The 26,176-nt window shown below is 46.4% G+C and overlaps 1 protein-coding gene across 1 annotated transcript in view; it reads right to left on the bottom strand.

Annotated features, from left to right (window-relative positions):
* Window positions 1–26,176, bottom strand: part of CLIP2 (CAP-Gly domain containing linker protein 2) — a 59,974-nt gene that overhangs the window by 8,277 nt on the left and 25,521 nt on the right. Inside the window, exons 3-13 of the mRNA XM_039389297.1 lie at window positions 20,399–20,523; window positions 15,822–16,035; window positions 14,709–14,906; window positions 13,490–13,593; window positions 11,923–11,983; window positions 7,458–7,562; window positions 4,969–5,913; window positions 2,480–2,537; window positions 868–951; window positions 300–456; window positions 164–173 (exon numbers count right to left, since the gene is read on the bottom strand). Coding sequence (XP_039245231.1) covers window positions 164–173; window positions 300–456; window positions 868–951; window positions 2,480–2,537; window positions 4,969–5,913; window positions 7,458–7,562; window positions 11,923–11,983; window positions 13,490–13,593; window positions 14,709–14,906; window positions 15,822–16,035; window positions 20,399–20,523 — 2,061 coding nt within the window. The remainder of the gene's footprint in view (window positions 1–163; window positions 174–299; window positions 457–867; window positions 952–2,479; window positions 2,538–4,968; window positions 5,914–7,457; window positions 7,563–11,922; window positions 11,984–13,489; window positions 13,594–14,708; window positions 14,907–15,821; window positions 16,036–20,398; window positions 20,524–26,176) is intronic.

Here is a 26,176-nt window from a genome sequence, read left to right on the forward strand (position 1 = left end):
GGCACTGTTTCGGAGCAGGGCAGCTGCCAGCTTGGCTGGCTTGCAGATGACTTCATTCAGCACCTACATGGGCACTGAGCTGTCTTGCAGCTCCTGGCAAGCAGTGAGTGACAGGGTAGTGCCTCTGAGAATTCACAGCCCCTAATTCTAACCAAATTCCCACATCAGCATCTCTAAAGAACAGGAAAACTGGGGGCTGGACTTCAACAATGTCTACATTCCTTCAGGTGGTCAGTTAAACACCCAGAATGAACATGAATACACACAGAGCCCCTCTGTCTCCAGACCTGCACACTGACCTTTCCTTCTTGAGCAGTTCCTGGCTAATCAGGACCAGTTGCCCTGAAGCATCGTGTGTTTTCTTGGTCAAGGCTTCCAGTTCCCCTTCCAGCCTCTTCTTTTCTTTGAACACTGAATCAGCCTTCTTTTCTGCTGTTTTGCATTTATTTTCCAAAGCTATGAGAAGCAGAGGATTTGGGGGAAGAAAGGTCACTTGGTCCTTGACTTACATTCCCACTTTTCGCCTTTTCCCAGTTCCCACTCCTAAGAGCACAGATGTGTTTAGTTCTGGATCTGACCCTATTTAAGGGGAGATCCTGGAAACAACACTCAGCTCCATTGACTTCTCTCTCTTTAGCTTTAGACATTCAGGGAACCCAAACCCTCCCTCACAGGATACAAAATATTTCCTGCAGTGTTTGTGTTCAACTCCCGAATTAATTTTTACCAACATTACCCACTGAAAGATCAGCAGCATCATGTTTTACACCAGCCCATTTCAGCACCTGGGCCCTTGTTCAACACCAGTAACAGAGGATGAGGAGGGAAACGCCTCATTCCCACCAACACTGGATTAGGGAAACTTACCACTTACTTGGGCCCTTAGAGTTTCAGTCTGGGACACCAGGGACGACACCTCTTTGTCTCTTTTACTCAGCTTGTCTTGGAGGTCTGTGGGGAAATGAAAAGACAAAGATCAGAAGGCTGGAAAGTGCTTTGTGCAAATCAGGGAGGTGTTGACTGTATGGCACAGGTTGGGGTGCACAGGGCATGGTGATGGTACCCTTCATCAGCAGAGAAGCAGCAGGAGACAGATAACACGTGTTTCTCGCTGCATCTCATCACCTCCCAGGCATTTGGAGGTGGGATGCACAGCTGGGAAGTCATATCAAACAGGTTTAAGAAAATAACCACAAAGGAGGGGGGAAAAGGGGAATAAAACATAAATAAAAACCACCAAAGGAACTTTCAGAACATTTATTTGTATCACCTCCTACACTGGAAGGCAGAGATAGTTCCAAAAGACATGTTTTCTGGAACTAATGCATTTCCACAGTCAGAGCTGTAGATCTGAAGTCTGATGCTTTTGTGGCTCAAGTCTGACTTGGTTGTTTTCAGTACATCTATCTATCTTTGGCTTATTCAGCATGGAAACAACACACATATGGGCTGAGTGACCATTTAGAGCAGTGGCTGCTGGACCAGCTAAGCTCTGCCATGACTGGGCAGGAATTACCTGTCAATCAGCAAACAGTTTGGTGCAGAAACCTAGAACAGTTTGGGTTGGAAGGGAACTTAAAGATCATCTTGTTCCAACTCCCTGCCATGGGCAGGGACACCTTCCACTAGCCCAGGTTGCTCCAAGCCCCATCCAGCCTGGCCTTGGACACTTCCAGGGATGGGGTACAGCACGTATGTGCTCTGCATAAAACTGTACCTGCAAAGACAAATGAGGCTGATGGACAAAGCCTGGCTTGCACTGAGGGCAGATGGAAATAGGACAAAACATCTCTGTTTGAATCCACCACCAGCTGGAGGAACACTCAAACTGAACAAAGGTTCTATTAAGTGAAGTTTAAGCCAGTAAAAGTCCCCAGTAACCTCAGTTTAAAGTGCTGCATCCTAACAGGGGCTGTCTGGGCCATCCAGCTCTGCTGCTGCTCAGACTCAGGGTTACAGCTCACCCTCTGTGAGGGGGCTGAGTGCAGTTCAGTTTCAATTTCCTTTATGCAAATTTTCTGAGTGCATAAAATTCCAAGTTTTGGTAGAAGGACTGATTTGATTTATTGTAAGCTTAATAAAAAGTAGCCCTCGTTATTTTAAGCCGGTCACATTAATATCTGCCATCATCACTCCTCTCCTATGAACAAATGACATTTCAGGTCTGAACTTTACCTGCTGTAAGAATCAGTGATGAGATGGAAATGTACCTATTTCCCCAGATCTGTCTCCAACCCACAGCACCTGCATAGTGAGTGTGTAATAAAAATGAAAACTTCCCTCCCTGCATATACTCAGCCAGAAGAGAAGGAAAAAACCAAAGCCAGGCAACAAATGCCATCCAGCAAATTCTGAGAGATGAAATGACTTCCTAAGCCCCATCCATGCAGCTGTGCCTGCAAGAGCAGAAAGTCAGAGGAGGAAAAAGCACATAAGCTACTAGAACAGGGTTTTCCACATAAAAACTATCGTTTCATACCTTCCATAGTCTGCTTCATCTTTATCTTTTCTTCTGAAATATCATTAGTTTCAATCATCTGAAATAAATGTTAGACATGAGATGTAAACCAACATTTTACCCAAAGATTTAAAGCAAAGTTAAGAACCACAAAGCCCCATCCAAAGCAGAGGGTATTCAATAACCAAGTAAGGGTGTTTCACATCTTTCCCAAGAGGGAAATAAAGGGTTTAGAGGAGCCACTTGTCCTTTTGGGCAACCAGTACCATCTGAGAGTGCCCACACACAACAGGCAGCTGAGCACAACAGTGGGATTCACCCAGGAGGGAAGAGAGCTCAGGCTTTTCCCACAAGCTCTGGGTCCAGCTCTGCACACTCAGAGTTTGCACAGTGATGGAAGAGCTGCTCTCCCTCAGACCAGGCTCCTCTGGTCCATCACAGTGAATATTCAGATGCAAATGCTCTCCAGCACTCAGCTTGAGACCCACCAGTCAACGAGTTCCTCAGCTTCTGAAGGACTTAACTGTGCCCCAAGTTATAAACACATTGATAAAATAATAATAATTAGAGAATGAATGCATCAATAAAAAGAATAACAAGCAAATGCTGGTCCATATAGAGGATTCTGCCTTTCCCCCCTTTTCTATACTGCAAGGAAAAGCCAGAGGCCACAGAACTCACAGTCAAGCTTTCTGTGACATGAGGCCACTGTGGCCACCACTGAGAGCCCTGAGGTCAGTCCCCAGAAGTCTGAGTGGGTTGTAGGACACAAACAGAAGCAGGAGCACCCCTGAAAGGGAAACCCATTTCCTGATGTACTTTTGGTACAGAAAAACTAAACTGCTCTTGGGAAGCACAGTTGTGGCTCTCACTTGAAGATCTAGGAATGACTGTCACAAGACATGTTTGATTGTTTAAAATACTCAAACAGTTAATACCATTGCAGTCACTTTAAATTAACATTTTAAAATAGAACTTGACCTGTGGTCCTCAAAGGCTTTCACCCAGGCATTTTTTCCCATATTCTCCTGATTTTAATCGACACACAGTTGAAATAATTACTTCAAGACTCCCCACTTCTAATCCAGTATCAATATCCCCCAGAGCCCTCTCATTTATCTAAAGGGCTCTGGAAGGAGCCTCCAGCTTCTTCTTTTCCATTCATTCCTGTTTGAATTTCAGCTATAACATGGGTGACATGTTGTAATAACAGCCCTCTTTTCCCAGGGCCCTGACTCTACTTATTGTTCCCAACTGTCTCTACTAGATGAAACACGCTGGAGCAACCCCTGAAACACCATCAGTGCTGTAGATTCCTCCTTGGCTTTTGCCTCTCCTCAGTGTGCCTTTTTGCAAGCTCTGACTTGGCCAACAGGAACTCATGGGCTTTATTTTGTTACCTGAAGGTGCAGCTGGTTTCAGTGGGGCTGTTGGTGTTGGGAAATTAAACACAGGCATTGAATTCACTTCACTGGCAACTCTGTCTGGAACAGCAACTACATCACCAGTGAAGTTTCAAGACAGCATTCTTAAAACATGCACATTTTACAGCTTATTTTCATTTTCTGCATCCCCACAGGGACAAGTGGTAAATTGGGGTTTTTTGCTCATTTCTCATGCAGAATCCAAACACAAATAGGGGCCCAGCCTCGAGCCAGAAGTAGCAATCTCCCCCCTCACTCCAGTGCAGAACCAGCCACGTGTCCCTGTGCCATGCACAAAGGCAGGATGATGGCATCCTGTGGGACTATTAAAAAAAAAAGGATGACAAAGAGACAAAGGCCACAGAAAAACGACCTCTTCATATTATTACTGCTCTTATTCCAGCCTTCCCTGGGAGGCTCAGGACTCATATTCAATCAGGCATTTTGTTTCCCCAGCCTGGTGCCATCCTGACCCTTGCCAGCAGCCCTCCCACTATAATCCTCAAATCAACATTTCCTTGTCTCCCATACATGCTGTGAAGTCTCCCCACCGCCTCTGCTGTGCTGCTGGCACATCCCCCCTCCCATCCCACAGCTCAGCCCCCTCACTGGGGCTCTTAAATCCTGCTCCAGGTGCTGAGAAAGCAATGTTGCCCTATCTCAGGGCAACTGTTCATCCACCCTCTCCCTCCACCCACCCCAAAGGACACCAAGGCTGCTGCAGCTCCTTGGAGGAATACACCTGTACTGTAAGAATGATGCTTTTCCAGCTCAGAACGCTGCTTGCTCAGGATGAGAGCCCACCCTGACAAACCACAACCACCCTGCTCTGCTGCCACAGCAGCCTCCAAGCCCAGGTGTGGCCCCACTTGCTTCTCCTGACTCGTATTTTTCCTACTGGATTTCAAGAGTGGGAAGACACCTTCAGCATGGAGATACAGTGCAGAAGGAGCACTGTCAGTGGAAGGAAAAAAACATCCAGGTATTTGAGCCTCAGAAAACTGCACGAGGCAGCAGCTGAGGGCTACTCCTAGGAAGGGTTACCAACAGTGATGATAAACAAGCAAAACTACCCCAAAGTCATACATTTGCATGCTGAGAAGGGTGCAGGGCCTCCATGGACTGCAGCTTGTTCTCTAAGACAAGCACTTTTTCCTGCAATCTTTGGATCTCCTGTTTGCTCTGGGCTTCTGTTTTCTGTAACGTTTCATAGTCCAACATCTTCTTTTCAGCCAAAGAAATCTGCTCTTTCAAGAAAGCTATTGCTTCTGTCTGGTCTGTGTATTCACCATGAAGTTTCTCCAGTTCATGCACCCTCAGCTCAGCATCTCGACACTTGTCCTTCACATCCTGGAGCTCAAGAAGGTGCTGACTGCTTTTGGTTTCCAGTTGCATTTTCCAGTTGCTGTTGCTTTTTTCCACTTCATCCAAAGCCTCCTGCAGCTTCAGTTTGAGACTCTCTTTCTCCTTTACATGCACAGCTGTCTCAATGTCATGCTTTGCTTTCAGGTTCTCCAGCTCAAGCTGGTGCTCCATCTTTATACTCTCCACCACTGCCTTCAGCTCCACGATCTCCTTGTGCTGGGTGTCAGGGCCTGAGTTCAGTGTGGCTTTCAGGTCCTCCAGAGACTTCTGGTGGTCAGAAGCCAACGTGTCCAACTTGGACTTCCAGTTGTCCATGAGCCCCATGTTCTCGTTAGTGGCTTGCTGAACTTTATGCTTTAGGTCAACGATTTCCTGCGAGTACTTCTCGTTGACAGACTTCAGCTTCTCCATCTCCTGCTGGTACTTCTTTAACGTCTTCTCATACTTCTCCTTCAGCTGGCTGCTCTCCTTCTGATGCTCCTTGTTGGCAGAGAGCAGCTGATCCCGCAGCCGAAGAGCCTCCGACTGCAAGCCCAGGTTATGCTCGGGGCTCTCTGCTTGGTGAGAGCTCCTGAGGCACTGACGGAGCTCGTCCACCTCGCTGCGCCTGAGGCTCAGCTCCTCCTCCAGCTGCAGGATCCTGGACTTCTCTGCCACTGTTGTTAACTGCAACACAACAGAGAACACAAAGTCAGCGCCCGCCTCTCACCGCTGCGTCCTCCCCCTTTAGTAAGTGTGCTCCAGTGGAGGTAAATCCAAAGTACATCAGTCAAAATTCAAATAAACAGCAAAAGAACACCCGGCACCCTCCAACTTGAGCACAGTTTTGCACCAGGGTAACCAGCACTGACAACTCGCAGTTATGACTGTGCCAATTGCAATTTGTTTTCCTCTAATAGGAACCTCTCGCTTTCCACAGAAAAACATCTTGGAAATATCCATTGAAATTCGCTAGAGAGCAACGGTGGTTTATGAAAAATAATGTCCTGGAAGGGCATTATGTTTTCAGACCAGGCATCCTGCCAGATGATGCACAGAGGAGATGTGACTGCACATGCAGGAATATCACAAGCATCGAAACCAGCATTAAGCATATCATGTTTCCTTTATTGCTCAGCAATCCTCAGCCTACAGACCCCTCTGCTGTAACAGAATTTGTTTACCCTGGTGTAAAAAGGAAAAGGGATTTTTACACATGAGTACTTGTTAGAGTTTATTAGCAAAGTCAAAATAACGTAGGAGGCTAGAGGATGCAAGACAATAAATCTGGCCATGGTGAACACTGAGCATAAGGGCTATGGATCAATATCTTAGGATCTGATTGTAACCTGGCAGGGCTGAACTACCTGTGAGTCACAGGGAGTTCAGGGTGCTGCAGCTGTGGATGGAGAAGAGATTTGACTAGATGAAATATTAGAAAAAAAGCAGAAGAAACAAGGAAACCGAGCCAAAACCTAAGTGATGAATTCTACTCCGTTTCAATTGCTGTTTCCCCACCAACCATCGGCCCAGGAGGCTGGTGGTGGTTATTTTAGGAGGGCACAGGGGGGTTCAAACCAGCCAGACCTTTTGGAGTCCCTCATGTTTGCTTTTTCTACAGCTTTCAAACCCATTGGTGAGACATAAGCTCACTGCAGCAAGTTTGCTGCTTCCCACAACCACACCAGCGTGAAAAAGCCCTTTCCAGATCTGTCTGCTTTTAGGATTCTTCTGGGCAGCCTGGTCCAAGGATCAGAGCAGGCCCACCTGCCCTAACCAGTATGTCCCGTTGCAGATGGCAGCTCCCACAGCTGGCAGGGGGGAGCAAAGGGAATGCTGATTGCAATGTCATTTCCTACTGCAGCCTCAATGCAGAATGAATTGTGCAGGGTGCAGATATTATTGGGATATGTTAATTGAAAAATGAATTGTGAAGAGCTCGTGTGTCAGATGGTGGCATGGGGCAGAGCAGCAAACTCAGTCTGAGAAACAAGTCCCCACATGAGAAGCAAAGCTAGAAATCATATCATACTACTATTCCCAGGAGAGAGAGCAAATAAAAACCAACCAACCAAGAAAAAAAAATAAAAAATCAGGGAAGCTTAAAGTTCAAGCCAAAAATCAATCAACCCCATAAAAACCAAAAGAAAGAAACCCAAAAGCAAGGCATCATGAGCATCAACGCAGGGGCAAGCGCTGTTCTGCAGGCAGGGCAAGTGGGGGTCCATTACCCTGGTGTCCTCTAATTCTCTGAGGAGTTTTTCAGCCTGTGCCTTCTCAAACAGCAGGCTCTGCTCGAGCTCCCGTATTCGGGCATGCTCCAACTGCGTCTGAGTCTGGTCACACAGAGGGAAAAGAGAACAGTGGAGGTGGGAGGAGGGGAAGGGAGAGGGAGACAGAGAGAGAAAGAGAGGGAAAGAGAAGGCTGCAACATCATCTCCGGCGTACAAGACAAGGAAAGGCAGTTCACAACAGGAGGAGAATAAAGATCCAAACAAGGAGGGAAAATCCAACCAAATAGAAAACGGTCCCTAAGGGATTTTACATGGTACTTGTAGTGGCTATTCACAGGAAAACTGAATATGTGATGGAAAACATCCCTTCTGCATTAGAAACCTTGTTTCAGGGTTTTCCTGCAGCAGCTGGAGACACTTCCTAAAAAGCAAAGCTCCCACCAGTACAAGGCCTTTGCACCACACAGGGAATGCAAAGACCTTGCAATGATCCTCTGAGTCTCTCCTCAAGAAGGATCACAAGGTAGACTGAAAAGAGTTGGAAGTTCCCATCCTCTTTTTGCTCTGGAGACTCTGTGACCCCTGCACTAAGTGGGAGAACAAGAAGGTCATACTGTTCATGGAGTGTTGTAAAACCCCAAATACACTGCACTGAAGCAAATCAGGGAGACTGAGATTCCCAACTGTCCTACAAATCAGTGCTTTGGGTTTGTATAGGGCTGCCTGGAATCTCAAGAAGTGATTTTTGCACACCAAGACTCCACCAGCCTTGGCATAAGAAAACAACTATTTTGTTTTGGGTTGGGGTTTTTTGTTTTTATTTGTTTGGTTTTGTTGTTGTTGCTGCTTTGGGGTTTTGTTTGTTTTTTTTGGCAAATGGTTAAGCTAAGCACAAGGAGTTTATGTAACCTGCCCAAATCCAGGGGCACTGACTTTGGGCTTTGCTTCAGTGCCCTTCACTTTTAAAGCAGAAGTACCACAAAGCTGCACTTGGTGACAAACTTCAGCACTCCACAACCACCACTGTAAAATATCATGTAAAATTTCCCCATAAATAAAAGAGGAGAGGAGACATGGGGAAATGCATGCAGACTCTGGCCTTCACATATTTTTTTTTTTAGTTTACAAACCCAACATTTTTCTTTAAATTAAATTTAATTTACCAAACTAAAAAAAAAAAAAAATCAATCTACCAAAAAGCAAATAAACCTGCTCAGAACCACTTTTTACACCCATTTTCTGCCCTTCATTTTCCATATAATTGCTTCCCCTTCTTTCTATTGGAACAAGTTTTAAGGATTTTCTGCCTTTCCCTACTATAAAGTAGGTCTTAGCTGTGTATAAATGATGGCAACTGAGGTTTGCAAAAATCCACGTTTTAAGGCTTGAAAAATATCATTACACATGTATTCATAGATGGTGAAGATCTCAACTTCAAGATATATTCAGGACTACTCCTTATTTTATGTGCTCTATTTGACCCCTGAAGGAGGGGAAAAAAGATGTCCGTTCAAGAACCTAAATATCAAACCCCCAAATAATATCATTTAAGTGCAAAAGTTGGCTGAATGCATCCTAATAAGAAAAAGAAAAATATTTACTTACTTAAATAAAATTAATTCTGCTCTCTGCAAAGCTCAAAGATCCACATTTCAAGATAGAGGCTCCAGGTTTGATTTTACTTACAGGAATAAATATTCCATGGACATCAGTGAATTAACTGGTGGCAGCACATCAGAGTTTGGCTACCTGAAGAAGCTGACCTAGTACAAAACTCATCTCTGGACTTCCCAAAGAGACTCCAGAGTCCTGGGGTTGACAATCAAGTTCCCAGTCAACCACATCTGATATTCTTGCTCAGTACCTATTAATCCTTCTGTTTTCCAAGTCTGGAAAAACATATTAAAATAGAGTAAAAAAAAAAAAATCAACAGGGAAGAAAGTTAGATCAACTGTTTTACAGCCCTTAACTTTATATTTGCATCAAATCCTGTGTTATTTTATGCAAGTTGGTTTGCCAACACTAGCCAGGATGAGTCAGAGCCTCAAATTCGAAGTTTTCCTGCACTTTGAGGAAGTTCAGATATGAATTTCAGACCTACTTGTAGCTATTAGCCTTAAATTACTGTTCACAAATTACAAACTGACTTCCCAGAGGCATCCAAGACATGCTGCAGGACCCAGGAGATGAGCATGACAGAGTTCCTTGATGAGGATAATATTTCCTATAAACTGTGTTTTTTCCACCACAAAAAGCCTTTCCTGAAAGCTTTTCCTGTGTTTGTTTTTCATCTTGCAAAGCTCTTGAAAGCTTTTCCTGCATTTGTTTTTTCATCTTCCAAAGCACCACAGCATCAGCATTGCCAACCTGGATCAAAAATGGGTTGAATTCATAACTTCATTTCAGTGCTAAATCCACAGCTGCTCTACCAGAGGTCCAAAACCTTGATCTGTATCATCAGGCCTCCAACAGAAGGATTTCTTTGGTCAGAGAGTTTCCAAGGATGCTGCCTGCCATGCTCAACACCCAAGAGCCCTGGATTTGTTCAAAACCTACATACTACTGGGACAAACAGTAGGGATTCAGCCAAGCCTTCAGCAGAAACCCGGGATCCAGGGACCACAGAGAGAGAATCTGTTCTTACCATCATATCCATCACTGTCTGTTAAGTCAAGATAAACATTCCCCTCTGAATATTTGGAAGAGCTGGTGGTGTAAGAGGACTACAAGACCAGAGGAGGGAAGTCAACTGTCACTGGGTTTTGCTTTTGGTCCATTCAGCTCCAGAGAGGGATGCCAAGGGCTGTGCTTGCAGCCACTGCTTGACTTTGTTATGATTTCACATGAAGAATATCAGGAACAGCCTTTTCCCAGGAAAAACACCAAAGCATAAAGGAGCACTTACCCTCCTTGATTTCCAATAGGAGGCCTGGAGGTTCTTTTTCCCCTCAAAAGTTAATTACTTACTTCTGGAAATCCTAACTGCCTCCACAACAAAGCAGGAAGGTGAGATTTTGCTCCAGGGGGTCACTCATTCAAGTATGAGTATCCAAATTAGACAGGACAGGATGTAAAAACTGACCACAGCCAAGCCCTCTGCCAATGCCTGTGCTGGCACCGATGTTGGACTCATGGAGAACATCCCAGTTCCCTGGATCACAGGAAATCAAGCTTTCCTAAGCTATTTGGTCTTTCATACAGACAAATATGGAAGTGAGGACAGGACTGTAACAGCTGGAAGCTTGGCCACATTCCCATAATAATTCCTTCCCACCCAGGAAAATCAGATCTATGACTGCAGGTCCCAGTGTGAGGATATGTCACAGCAGTTTATCATCTTGCTAAGCATGATGGCTTTAAAAAAAAAAAAAAAGTACATCCAAATACACCTGGTGGTTAACCCTGGTCCCGTTGCCAGTTTTACACAGCCAGGCTTAAACACTTGGAGTTTCCACAGGGACAATTCACTGCTCTCAAAGGGAATGATGGATGGATCAACCACCTTTCTCTACAACACTGGGGGAACCTGTCAGCTCAAGGGTCAATGGAAACCTGATTTTGCACCCACACACCAGCCAGAAACTGCACTTGCTGTGCTTTAGCAAAGGTCTGCTATCAGTGCAGTGCTGATTTACACCCTGTCAAACAGCTCCTTCAGCTTCTGGGTGAAGAGGAGAGGTTTGTGCCAAGAGGGTCACAACCACAGCAACATATCCATTGCCTAGTTTTCCAATTTTCCTGGGCTTCTATTGCTATGACTGACAGCAAATAACAGGCACAGGGCCCTTGACATTTCTGGCTGTTACTAACCTGGCACTCTGGCTAAAGAGAAGGGAAATCCTCTTGATTTACACGTGGAGAGCAGGGCCTTGCTTTCACAGAGAGATTTTCTTTTCTTTTTTTCTCCCCTGGAAAAGCCTCCCACTCAAGGGCAAGCTCCCAACATCACTTCCAGTTTGCACAATGCTCACTGCAACAGCCCTTCCCAATGACAGGGTGTCAGCCCTGGTGTCCAACCCCACACCTGTGGGCAGGGGACTCCACACAAGGATTCCTCAGGATATATAGCATTTCATCTGGAATTTAACAGCATCCAACCAGGAGATCATGTGTGCCCCACCAGTTGCTAAGAGGAGGACACTGCAGGGATAGAGACTGAGCAGTCAATTCATTTCTAGATGGAATAACATATGTTGCAACACATTCAGATAAAGATTTTAACATGACTTGGCAACTCAGGGTGACAGATTAATTCCATGCAGCTCCCAGTGTGAGTAGTCATTGGGCAACACACCAAAGATCAATCCTCACAGTTTACACCCTGGTGTTCACAGCAGGTCCAAAGCCATCCATTAAGTATTGCTTAGACTGGAGTAAAAGGTGGCAGAGGTTACTTGAGGGAGGCCCCACATGCAGTTTCAGGTTTTGACCCCATAATTTGGTAACATCGTTAGGAATTACCTCCAGATCCCCCTTTGTAATGGATTCTTCCTCCACACGGAACTGCAAGTCCTCCACTTTCCTGGGGAGAGGAAAAGACACAAAGAGCAATCAGGAACACTCAGACCAGCACCCTCTGTCTAAGCAGCCACACACATGGGGCCTCTTCACTATGACCCTTACTCAAGTTTTATGGATTGGTGGGACAGGGCATCAATGGAGAGATCATTACAAACAAATGGAAAAGCTGCCCAAAAGCTACTGGTAAGATTTTTTGTGTTCTAGGAAAAAAAACAAAACCAACAACATCATGGTCTGCAGAACCAAAGTCTGAGAGGAGAGGGAGACAGACCACCTTTGGATACAAACAGCTCAGCAGAAACTGAGCTGCAAGATCCATGGAGCAGGACAAGCTTTCCACACAGCAAACATGGCCTTCTTGCAAGGTACATCCTCCCAGACACACACAGCTACTGTTCTCTGACACTGGGATCCTGAAAACATGCAAACCACAGCCAAGTGTCACTGCTTTATTTAAACCTTGTTATCCTCCAGCTGAGCACTGGGCAATTCCTGTGCCAAATGCACGGGGTCCATACAAAGTATTCCAAGGGAATTGGAACCTCTGACTCCTTGGCAGAGGGTGGGCAGTGCTTAATGTTTCCACAACGTGGAAACTGTGAGTTACCCTGGCAGAAAAGCCTTCCCCACAGACTGTACAGGCCAGTAATGGATAAATGCACATGGAACCACAAGCACAAACACAGGCATGTCGAGGACTCTTCTATTTTGGAAGAGAGAACCCACTAACAATACAAAATAATTCAATTTTCTGCTAAACTCAGCCCTCTTTGTTCTCTTTACTGATTAAAAAAAAAAAAGGCAATAATGAGGATGTTGAGCTGGTAGCCAGATGTAAGGACTCTGATTCTGTTACAGATAAAAATAGCTGTGAGTGTACATATCTAACCTCATAAACAAGCTTCCTTATCTAAACCTCCTTCTAATTAGAGGAGGCATCTGTTGATATTTAGGGAAAAACTCAGCTGTCTTGGGTTAAAGGGCCTCCTGGAGCTGGGAAAGCGAGCTGCCTACCAGAAGAAGAGGGAGACATGCACAAAAGAACAATTCATCCTCAGGAGGGGCATCAGTCAATTGAAACCAAAACTGTTTTCAGTTATCTAATGCACAGAAATGTCTTTCTATTCCCACTGAAGAGTTTAATTATATATATGGAGAAATTGGACTCCATATATACAAGGACAAGCAGATCTTCACTCTTATCCAGAGAGGAAATGCATCATCATATACACATGGATGGAGCCTCTGGGATGCGGGGAGAGGGTGAATCACACCACAGTAAGGCTGTACTCCAGTTTGGCTTCCCTTCCTCAGCAGGAATGTCCTCAAGATCAGCACATCACAAACAAAGGGGAAGGTTGTACAGAGGGGTCTGCAATGGCCCAGCCTGCACAGGCCTGTTTATGATCCAACACTTATTTTATACTCTATCCTCAGCCAGAACCACCTGTAGCCTTTGCCACTGCCCATACATGACTGCACCTCCCTCACCACACTCCTGCTTTACCTCTTCTCCTCTTCCAGCTGGTTCAACAGCTCAATCTTCTCCTTCTGCATCCCATCCACCAAGGCTCGTGCTCGCTGGAGGTTTCCCTCTGCCTCTGTGACATACTGCAGCAAAACAAGAGCCCAAGCACAAAAGTCACCAGTGTATGAAGTACAGGGTTGTTTAAAAAAAAAGGATCAGAACAAGGGAATGGAGAGTTTTGATGATCTGTTTCAAAGGACACTGTGGTAAGAGAGCAGATTTTCCAAAGAGCACAGGATGTGGGTATGAGGAAGACAAAAATTGCTCAGTCTCCAGCAGCTGTAAGTTTGGTCCACACTTCAGTGCCCCTCTGACTTGAGCCCTTTGGAGAATCCAGCTCTGAGTTAAGAACTTGAAGCCTGAACAGTTTTGAAAATCTAGTGTCAGAGGTTATCTGGTCACGAAATAAGAAACATTTCAGATTGCTGTTAATTCATTTGTTACTGATAATTACTGGGAAACACTACACACAAGAAAGCCATCAGCTTGCAATTGATTTCCAAACTTCTCCTGCATTTTGGACAGGTAGGTGTGACCTGCCACACATATACAGTGCCATCCCTGCTCCTAGGTAGCTGACTGGGCTTTATAAGCATAAGGAAGTCATTTAGGACACCAACAGTCACTGAAGATCTACACTGACAAACAGCACAAGCAAATCCTCTCTTTAAGCATCCAAAGTGCATAAAATACCCTTTGTACAAATGCTCATAAAAAAACCCCAAAACAACCTAATATGATCAGCCTGTTTTCCTTCCAGATCTCCTGACTTTATTAATGTGATAAAAACATTCTCTCTGGCAGGAAAGCTGTGGCATATGAACTGAGTTGATGTTCTCAGCACCACAAAAATCACTGCAATGCAGTCACAGCCACGGCCAGACTGGGTAGCTGAGGGGAACAAATTTACTCTCCACTTGCATTTCAGCATTGAAATGTATTGATCTTCCAGACACAAACTATCTACTGCCTTTTATTTGGCACAGACAGCCCTTTTCCTGCTCCTGGCTCGGGGCAGAGAGAGCACATGTGACACTGGGAGAATGGAGAAAGAGCCTCAGCTTAACTCACCACATCAAAATTAGAAATGCAGAGCCCAAGTTTCACGTACAGGGGTAATGTCACAACCTGAAACTTTCAGGGGATATCAAATACTCAGATATTTGAGAGCTAGTGAGAAAGCCACATCACCTCCTACCTGCTCGTGCTGGGCCTTCATGATGGCAATCTCCTTCTCCACCTCACAGATGTGGCTGGTGGCTTTGGCCACCTCTGCCCGCTCCAGGTCACGCTCTGCCAGCAGCTGTTCAATGTGCTGCTGCTTCTCCTTCAGTGCCTCCTGCAGAGCTGTGGTGCCAGAGATTTTTCGGGCGTATCGAGAAGAGGTCTCTGTCAGCTGGAAAAAGAGTTAAAAAGAGATGGGGTAAAGCCATGTCCTCCCCAGCCCAGAATAGCTGAAGTCCCCTGTTAAATCTGCTCACCTAATGATCGTTTATTCAGCTGTACAGAGCTGCAGTTGCAGCTCTGGACCACACAGGTGAGGTTAAGTCTGTGAAGCACCTGGACAATGCTCACAAAAGCTCAGCAGTTCCTCTGCACTGCAATGAAAGGACCATTTCCAAAAGTACAGGATGTGGGATGTGAATTGGGTCAGGAAAGATTATCATGCATTGTATCATCTGCCTTCTTAAATACATTTTATTGGTGACCTGCACTGGTGAAGTCCCAAAAAGTGAGCTCAGCTGGGCAGAATAATCTCAACTAGAAACCAGATCCACTCCCCAGAGTGACACTGCACCCTCATCCCCAGCCAAGTGGACTGCAGGTGCTCTGCAGTACACACTATGACAGAGCCAGAGCTTTTAATAATATTGCTGCCTGCTCTGCTGTCCCCCTGCTTGAGCACCTGCCAAAGCCCCAGGCATGTGATCCAGGACAGCGTCACCCTCCAGTCACTGCAGGAGCTTTGCACAGCTGGTCACTGCAGAGCACACTGCTCACAACCCTGTGGGACTGAAACAGTGGCCTTTTTCTGCAGGGATCCCTCATAAACCTGCCCTTGACAGCAGAACCCAGACTATCACACTGCAAATCACATTTCAGCCTCTTTAACAGTCACAGTCGCTCCGTGTCTGTTACAACTCCTGCGTCCACGGAGGGAAACCATCTGTAAAGTGGGTAACAACATCCCACACTCCACTCCTCCCACCTCACTGAAGGAAGAGCTGCTGAAAGAAAACCCCAACCGCTTTGTGGAGCCTGGTCACAGATGTGGATCGAGGCTGCCCAGTCCATGGAAGGAGCCACTTACCAGCCCACTGCGGCTGGGCCTGCCCCCGACCGACGAGGCCACGGAGCTGACGGAGCTGATGGAGGAGCTGCTGGGGCTGTGGGTCAGGGCTGACACTCCCATGGCCATCCTCTTGCTCTTCTTTGCCTTGGCAGGGCTGGTGGATGGGAACCCAATGCGGATCACCTTGTGGATGGGAGCAAAGAGGCCAAACTTGGGAGGGCACTGAAAATACCTGGAAAACAGGAGATGCACCAAGTCACGAGTGGCAGAGCATCCATCTCGCCCAAGCCTTGCAGAATGGCATTGCCAAGCAGTACAAATCCCTCAGCTCATCTCTGGGTGCTTTGCTGTGACATTGTTTCCTGCGTGCAAGTGGTTGGATTATTTCCCCTTTCCTGTACTGGCAATCTCCTTGTTTTCATTTGTGGTGCTTTAGCAGGGAATCCCGAGATAATTGCCACGCACTAGTTGCTGTGCACTTTGATGAGATGCCAGGAAAGACCCATCTGGTAGCCTGGAGAGCACAAACATCCCAGAACACAAGCACAGCCAGAGGATTGCTTCCTTACAATCCAACCTTCCCAACAAACCAACCCTCCCAAAACCTGCGTGTTCTCTCTACCTTGCTTTGAAGAAAGTCAGGTAGTAAAGTATGTCTGAAAGGAGGTGTCAAAGGCTGGACCAGGCTGTGCTTGGGGGCACCCAGCAATGGGACAAGAGGTCATGGGTAGAAAATGATGCCCAGAAATTTCCACCTGAACATGAGGAAGAACTCCTTCCCTGGGCAGTGACCAAGCACTGAACAGGCTGCCCAGAGAGGGTGTGGAGTCTCCCTTGCTGCAGATATTCCAGAACTGTTTGGACACATTCCTGTGCCATGTGCTCTGAGATGACCCTTCCTGAGGTGGGAGACCCTTCTCAGATAACCCACTGTGGTCCCTTCCAACCTGAACCATTCTGGCATTCTGTGTTTAATTAAAAAGTCTGAATCACACAGCACTGAATAAATGTTATACAAGGTAAAAAACTTCCCTACTGAAACAGAAGGGGGAAATGGCAGCTCCTAACTGTGAAGGTAAAAATACCATTACAGCGAATTCCAGTGTGTGACACCTCCTCTGGGTGGCAGAGAAACTGGTTCCCATGCAAACAAACTTAGAAAGATGCAAGCACAGAAGATGGAGAATCAGGAAGAATCGGATAACTACAGTGCAAGCTCTCTTCCACAACGGCAGTGATCCCAATGATTGTGACTCTCCAGAGCCCTCTTCCAGAATAAAAATGAGCCAAAACACAGTGTCAAACCCTGGAAACCCCTTCAGGGCTCGGGCTGGCTGGAACAAGCCAGAGTTCATCTGTTGCTGGCCACCTGCACTGCAGCAAGGAAAACCAGATTGTGTCCAGCATCACATCCCCTTGTTTCAGGGGAGCAGCCAACACTGAAAGCTCTCTCCTGTAAGAGCTCTTTCTCACAGGCTCCACAGCAAGGCTAGGACTAAACACTGGGTCATAAAACAGCCTGTCCTATGTTAACATAAAAAACAGGTTCTAATGACTAAATGACACAAATCCAGCTTTACTAGCACAAGTCCTCCCTCTCCAGATGTGAGCAGCTGTTTCTCTAATTCCCTTTTATTTTTAAGTGCTGGCAGCCATACAGCTGTGTCACAGGCAGACCCCTGTGTACTTGGAGGCCAGGGAACAGCCTGATCTCCAGCCAGATGAAAATAAAATTCCTTTTCAAACATCTGCTCAAACCCATTTTTTTCCCCTATAACAAACTTTAAACAACCCCTCTACAATCCCAAATCTCTCAGCCTCTTCAGCTTGCTGCCAACACAGGCCTTTGGGTTTGGAAAACCAGCCATACCACAGGCTGACCTCTTACAAACCAGCCAAGCCTTGCTCAGCATCATATTCCCAAACTCCAGTAGGTGCAGGCAGGCAACAGCCCCTTCCACAGGTCTGCCTGGTGTAAGCACAGGCTGGTGCTACACAACAGTGTCAAAGGCACTTCAAAAGCCCCTTGACAGCTCTTTGCAAGCCCAAACTTGCTTCACTACGTCTGCTCATTTTCTTTCAGTCCAGATTGGAAGTGGTTGCAATTAACTTTTACAGTTCAGAAGCAGGAATTGGGTCCAGAACACTTGGCAGAAAAAAAAAAAAATCTACTTGAAAACTAAGTGCTGAGGAGCTCCAGACTCGCATTACAGAGAGGAAACAGGGGGAAAAAAAGTGATGTTGTGATGGCAGTGCAAAACTGCAGGTGGGAAACAGCACAGGAAATTTTGAAATAGATGAAAAAAGGCTTCAGTGTCCAAGGTTGACATGTCACAGACTATGCAAAAGCAAAGTTCTGAGCAGTTTAGTGGGCAAAGGCTCCTAAGAGAGCAGAGCAGAGAAGGAAGAACAGCAAAATAAGCAGGCAAAGGATAATACACTAAAGATGAGTACATGGAACTTGCTTGGTTTTGTGGATAAGAAACAACCAAACCACACCAGCACCTCTGTAGTCTCCTGTGCAGACAGGAAAGCAGATGCAGCAAATCTCAGTGCAAATCAGCACCCATGTGATGTACAGAGGGGCTCCCCACAGTGATGCCCTGTCCTCTGGGGCACTGCTACTGACCCACAGCCTGCAAGCAGCCTCCAGCTCCCTTCAGCCTTCCCTCGCTGCACATCCAGACCTGGACCTGCAGCAAAATCAAGTGACCTGCCACAAATTTCAGCCAATTCACCACCAACTCAACTGGACTTGCCCAGGGCAGCAAAGACGGTGACAGTGCCCTTTGCTCCATCGTGCCTCTCCTGCTTCCACCCCTGTCTAGTGCCTCGAGTCAGCTCTTTGAGCTCCACTCTCCTTTTGCAGCTGCTGCTGCAGCAGCCAGTGCTGGCCTCGGGCAGCCAGGCCAGGGTTGCTCACTAGATGGCAACCACCACCAAAGCACTGACTCCAGAGTCCTGGACAGCCTCTGCCCACGCGGATCCCGGCAGGACAAGCTCAGGGCAGCGTCAGGAATTCCCCGTGGCCGCAGCAAACGTGGGGAATGCTGACTGAGGAGTGCCTGCAGGCACCAAGGGAGTTGGTTTTACCATGTTGGCTTCTCCAAAGCACTGCCATAAGGAAATCAGAGGGCTGGATGAAGGCTCAAAGGACAAACTGGGACAACGCTGCAAACCTGCTCTTAACAGTGAGAGGCAAAGGAGAAGCCTTTGCACACAGGGCACACACCAAAACAACCTCAGCCAAGATGTTGCAGTTTCAGAAGACAGATGACTTCCAAAAGTTGAATTTTCAAACTACAGCAACAGGGGTGTGAGGATGAGAGGCACAGAGAACACCCCTGCACTCAGATCTGCCTTTCACACCTTCCACATGCACAGAGACCATAAATCATTTCTGAGCACCCTGAAAATGAAACTTAGAGATAATTTGAAGTGTCTGATAAAGAAAGCAGGGACTTGGATTCACTCCATGATTTATTCTCTACCATCCTGGTTCTTCTTTTTTGAGAACAGGCTGGAACTCTGCCATCTGCTGCCACTCATTTACTGCTGTCTTGCCCTGACATTGAACAAGGCAGCATTTCTCTTAATTAAAATGAAAGCACATGGCTGCTGGACAAGACACAAGAAACCTTTATTACAGAACCTGAGATGTAACAAGGCAGGAACTCCCAGCTCCTCAGTTTCAAAGTTAAATCTCTCCTCTTAAGCCAGATTGCCTTAAGAAGCTCCAAGAAAACCAACAGTATTTCCCACTGAAGGAAGTTGTGAAGGACAAGGAATCAGTTCCACCTGCATTTGAAGCAGAGTCAAAGTGCTGCTGCATAACTTGTATTTGAACATCCCCAAGCTCAAGATCTGATGCTGGGGTCATTCCCTTAACTAAATTCAACAGGAACAGAAACAGCTTCCCAATAAGTCTGCAAGATGTCCCTACATAGTTTTATAGGTACTAACAAGGGCCTTTTTAGGAAAAGAAGATAGTGGAGGTGCCTATGGAGTCAGAGGTGGTAAGATCAATCAGCAGACAACTGTCACATTATAGATTTAGCACAAGGACAGAAAACAACTACCAATTGTTTTTTCAGATCTCTGGAATTTATCCTGTGAAAGAACAGAATAAAACAATATTAAGCTGAGGAGAAAAGAGTCAAATCTGTGTCTTCTATAGTTCTGACAGGGTGAATTATAAATATAGCACAAGAAAAAAGTTTATGGGAGGACACGTGTGGGAGAAAGCAGAGCTAATATAATCACAGAATCAATTTCTAGCAAAAACTAAATCCCACTGTAAGCTATCTTCTCTCCTTACTCTCTCTCCTGTTTCCTGAAGCTACTCAGGTTCCTTCTTCACAGATGTTATCTGATTGTGCTTTAAAATGCCCCAGCAATGAGGTTTGTATTGATCTCCCTGCAAGGCCACCCCAAAGCCTAAAAGGCTCAAAATTGGACTCTTCCTCCCAGCCCACAATGTCCAAGCAAGCACAGCCCTAGCTCTCCTCCCAGCTCCGAGGGCACTTGTTCCCAGCCACCCCAGGAGGTGTGTGGGACCCTCCATGCCCCAGGCTGGGGTTCAGAGCACACAGTACCTGGTACCAGCCACGGCCCCGTCGTTCTTGCCCAGGGGCTCATCCAGCTCCACACCACACCACTCCCCCTTGGCAAAATCCGTCTCTCCCACGTAGCGAACAACTCCCGTCTTCGTCCCACCGACCTGTCGGAGACAAGGAGTTGAGGGTTAGAGCGTGGACAGCAGGGGACTGAAGCTGGGACAAGCATGGGGAAAGGAGGGCAGGACATCAGTATTTTCTGTTTCAGATCTAATGAAAGCAGCAGACAGTTCTCACACCAAGTTCTCCCAGCACTAAAGTTGTCTCTCCGATAACTACAAGCAAATTGATGAGCTCCCACTTCTGGGACTGCCTGCCTGGAAGATGCCAGAGCAAATAGAATGAAAACATATTTCAAGGCGTCAACTAATTGCAGCAAGTTACTTGTGAGGCCAGGAAGGAGTTTAAGCCCTGCAGGCACAGCTCATACCTGCCTTGTGTGAAGAACCATGATCTGCACTGACAGGTTTTCAGCCCTGTGCTCTTCCAGGTGCCAGTTCTGGGCACTGCTGGGATAAGACATCAAAGGGACAGCTGAGCCAGGAAGGCACTCATTGCTCCTTTAGCTTGCTCCCACACAGGGTTTGCTAAGGATGTAGGGAACTGCTCAAAATAGAGGTGTTTTGCACAGAAAAAGCCTCCACTTTTACCTACACTTCCTACAGCAGTTCCCAGCAAGATGCATGGCAGAGGGGCTCAGCTCCCTGCCAGGATTCCTCCAGCACAGTTTTTTTTCCCCCTCCACGGAAAATTAGGAATAAATGACACCTTTTCCTCCCATGTGTATAATTAAAGTCTCCAGCGTGCTGAGTAGATTCGAGAAGGGCATAAGTCAGGAACCTTTGGAGCTGTGTTTTGATCACTGATCTGAGAGCACATGGCACTGAGCAGCAGCTGCCTCTGCCTTTGCACTAAACACCCCTACTTAGACACTTGGGATGAGAAAAAGAAGATGGAAAAAGTAGGAGGGTGGTTCTAAAGGTTCCTACTTCTAGTAAATCAGCATATGATCTAAACCTTTTTTAGCCTATCTCTGCCAGAGCCTAGGTTCAAGGAAGAAAGCTTAAAAATACATTTAAAATTCAATTTGCCACTTCATCCTGAATGACTTGCAGTTAGTAATTTTCTTAATATTAAATTTAACATCAACAGGTATCAACAGAGTAATATTCTCCTACAGAATACAGTGATAGTCAAATGCAGAAATCTCCAGCTTTGTTAATCCCAGGGCAGGGTTGTTAGATTTACCAACTGTGAATCCCTGAAAGTTGCTTATGCAAAGGAAAGAGAGTTTTCCCAGGCTAAAAATAACTGCACCTTAATGGACTAACCAGCACAGCTCTGCAGTCTGGGTCCTACCTCAAGTCCTGAGAGGCTGCAGCATGCAGCTTGAGTTAGTCTGGAATTTCTCTCACTAGGGATTCAGAATGCTGCTGCTTATGGAAAAAAAAAAACACCCTGATGATGTTGTTCTCTTTGCTATATAATAGAGAAAAATATTTGCCAGCAGGAAAAGGATCACAAGGAAGCTTTCTGGTCCTACACTGTGCCCAGGGTAAAAAGTTGACTCAATTTCAGCATTGGGCACTTGGCAAGTTATTGATTTGAACAGTGGAATTCTTTACCAATCACTCACAGTCAAATGCCAGTCCCCTTTTTGATTGCCTTGAGTTTATACAGATGTAGCCCCTTAATATTAATGCAGTGATTTAATGTCATTCTAATACATTTCTTTAGCTGCAAGTTGAACTCAATATAGGTGTCATTAATCTTAATGTCATTTATAAGAACCTACCATTGCTGGTGTGCCTTCTCAATTTTATTTTTATTGAGTCTTAATTCCAGATATTGAGTCATGTTTCCTTTACCAAGCCAGATGATCCCCACAGTCTCATGTAAACCTTATGAACCTTATGAGTCCCTCCATCAGTGTGACTGGGGCATCTACTGGGGGGGTGTCACACTCCTCTGCCCACATAAAGGACCACTCAGTTATATCCTCATCAATACTATTTGAGGAAGGTGTTTCCATACAGGAGAGTAAAAACTTATCCCTATTGACCTGATAAACACATTATCTGATTATGCCAACACCAAAACTGTGCAGTGAGAGGGCAGGTCACACTCCCATCTGAAAGCTCCACATCAGCCAAGGCTCTAAAGTGCAGCTCAGGTCCAACACTCCCCCAAACAGCCACGTGATTCCCTGCTTCCAGAGCAACTCATTCTACTTTCTCTGTCAAGCATTAATTATTCTGCCATCCTCTCTACAAAACACACCCCTGCCATACAGCAACACGTCCCGCCCCAAGCCAGGACGGACACATCTGCTCTGCGACAGCCTGGGCTCCCCACAGAGCCAATATCAGGCTGTCACACTCACATGTCAGCACTGAACCCTCTTGTTGAGCTTCCCATCTTTTGGCAGGCAGGCAGGCAGGCAGAAACTCTGATGGATGGAGAGCCCAGAAAATTCATCCGACTCCGACGTGCAGATTTATCGAGCCCTGATAATCTGCTAATGCCGCCAAAATAAGTGATGCTTTTTGGAAGAAGCCAGCTGGCAGGTTGTGTGTGGAATGGACTCATCAGAACAGAACATTTGCTTCTATCAGACCCTTCAGTAAATCAGAGGTATCACCCTGGGAGAGGGTACAAGGCAGGGAGGTTAGCAATGGCAGGGCATAACTCATGGGAGCACACAGCCACCCCTCCTGCCCATGCCTGGCTTGGATACCACTATCCACAACCCAGGTGTGAACAGCAGCCAACCATGCTTGGCTGCTGTGGCATTAACACAACAGCCACCATCAAGCTGCAGATCAGAGGATTTCCTCCCAGAACATCCCAGATTTTCTCTGTGGAGAACCTGTCTGCATCTCTCAACCTGGCACATTAATCAGTCACAAATTAATCAACGTGCCAAGTGTCCAGAGTGAGGCAAGGACAAACTGGAGAGGGCAACCCACCCCTTTGTTCAAGCCCAACACAGCACAGAATTAACATCCATCTCAGTTCAGACACATCATGGCTTTTAGAGTTGACAAGTTTTGCTCAAAAAGGAACAAAACTCCCAAAGCTTTTCTGAGACGCCTTTAATAGTTACCTTACCAAAACCATTGCTGAGATTATTCATGCCCAAGAGAATGGGATTTTACCAAATGTAAAAAGTGTTAACAGGTTTTTTTGGGAAAAAAAAAAAACAAACTCAAACCAAATAACTAACGATAACAAAAATAAACCAAAAAGCAGTTAAAAATAGCTCTTTCTTGAAGCTCAAACAAATGGAAACAATACTGACACAGTAAAATTAGATTTGTTTGTTTGTTTTGGGGAGTATTTTGACCAGCATCAACATTCCAGGTTTCTCCACTTCAGGTAAAAACACTTCTGATTAACTTTAAACAAGCTTGTGGTGGCCCATCCTCTCCAGTTGGATTTGAGCAGCCTTGGAGCCACACTCCTCTGAGTTCTTGGAATGCTCAAATCAAAGACCATCTTCCTGACTTGTCCCTTTCTCAATGAAACATCCAGTAGTCTCACAAGACAGTTTTGGGCTTGACCTTCACAAGAAAACGAAGTCAGGAGTATTTAGCAGGTCTGAGTCTTAACTGGTGAGTCAGAACAGCACCGTGCACCCATGGAAGGACATCCTGCCAATTGTACTATCACTAACATCACGTTTTACACTGTGCTCCTCCCATCGAAATGACAAAATTGGATCCAGACCAGTATCCCAGGGCTGAAAAGACAATGATGTTAATCCTTCCAGTCACTGTCTTCATCGGAGCTGCAAATACATAATTTGAACTGTTTACCAAATTAGCAGCAGGCCATGTCTCAATCTGGCTGCTGTGAGCCAGGCCCCTCCAGCCTGTGTTTGCCCCTTTCTCCTCACGGACTCCCTGCTCACCCCACAGCAGCTTCTTGCTCCCAGCAAGAACCTCTTGGGAGTTGCCATCACCCCAAGGCCTGTGGGCAACTCTCTGCTTCAACACCCTCCAATACTGCTCAGTGAGAAAAGAAACACAAAGTTCTCTGTGTCATCCAGGCCAGCAGGGACTGTCCCCCACCACGTCACGCGTGTTCGGGGGTCAGCAGTGGCTGAGGCGCCTGCCTGAGCACATCCCCACAGAGATGATGTTTGCTCCCCGCTTGAAATTCTAGTTTGCCCCTTGAAGTTATTTTCAAAGCACTTCCACAAGACAGTGCTGCTGAGCAGAGGGTGGAGGTGGGAACACTGAGTGCCTGGCACATGGACACGCCGTCCCTGCAGGGCTCCTGCCCCGAGCCCTGGCAGAGCTGGGAGGCTCTCCCACTGCTCACCTGTGGGAAGAGAAAGGAAGGGGATGAGGGGAAAGGGCAGACACAGGACACTTGCTTTTTACCCTGTGGACCTTCAACTACTTCCCGTGTGCAGCACATCAGCTTATTCCACCCTGTTATTGGATGATACCAACAAGAACTTGGAAATCCCCTTTAGTGGACAAGTGCTGCTTGCTCCAGTTTGAGCTGTACCTGCAGGCTGTATCCAGCTTGTAAACTGGAGCAGCCATCCTTTCCCTGGAGGATAAATGGAGGGGTTTTTCCTCCTCCCCTACACTCATCCACTCAGACAAGGAGCCTATTTCTAGCCCAACCTGAGAGAGGCAGGAGTTGTGTTTTCCCACCACACATAATTTAGGTCTTCCAAAAGCACTGATGGCAGAAAATTACTGTATAACACTTGATTTACAGAGGGTGATTTTGGCAGCAGCACAGGGATGTGGGTCCAGCCATTACAGATCACCTGAAATAATGACCTGGAGGTCATTTACAAGGAGGTAAATGCACACACCTATGGGAAATGTGGCCATCACTTACTGGGGCCAGTGGTCAGGAGCTGGTGGGAAGCTGGAGGTGTAGCTTGTGGTCAGGTTTACCTATAAATACAACTTACTTCTGGTGCCATCCAACCATCAGCAGTTTCATCTGATCAGATAAACACCATGTCACCTGGGAGTACCAGAACTGGCTTTCAGGGTGAGGGGAGAGACAGACAGCCACGAATTACAGGTCAGCCCTCTGTGTGTGAAGCTACAGGAATTTTTATAGTTTCTTTTAATCCAACCACTTATCTCTGTGCCTTCCCATCCCCACAGCACAAGTCAGCATTGCACAGCAATGAGTCTGACAGCCCTGCTGATGCAAGACATTGCTGTGCATTTATCTGTCAGGCACCAGCGAGAAAATAATGTCCTAGGGAGGTGGTGTGAGAGGAAAGCCTGGAATTACAGCATCCCCTCCTGGGGCTGTCTTGGATACAAAGTCCACCCACATTAATAACACAGTTTGCTCCACCACAGGCCACTTACAGCTCCTATTTAATGACAGACATTGCACTCAGCAGACAAGGGCCAGGCAATGCCTCAGCCCAAATGAATGGTTAGGAGGGTGTGTGCACAAAGAGCCTCAAAGGGTTCATGTGGCCACAGGGCAGGGCAGTCGCTTTGGGCTATTTATTTCCCTCTTTGTTTCACTGCAGTCCCAGGAAATCACGGAAACACAGGATGGTTTGGTTTGGAAGGGACCTTAAAGCTCATCTCGTTCCACCCCCTGCCATGGGCAGGGACACCTTCCACTAGCCCAGGTTGCTCCAAGTCCTGTCCAACCTGGCCTTGGACACTGGATGGGGCAGCCACAGCTTCTCTGGGAAACCTGTGCCAGGGCCTCCCCACCCTCACAGGGAAGAATCTTTTCCTGATATCTAACCTAAAC

Source organism: Pipra filicauda, unplaced genomic scaffold, assembly GCF_003945595.2.
Source record: "Pipra filicauda isolate LSUMZ 115617 unplaced genomic scaffold, ASM394559v2 scaffold71_size5581439_pilon, whole genome shotgun sequence".
Classification (NCBI taxonomy): Eukaryota; Metazoa; Chordata; class Aves; order Passeriformes; family Pipridae; genus Pipra; species Pipra filicauda.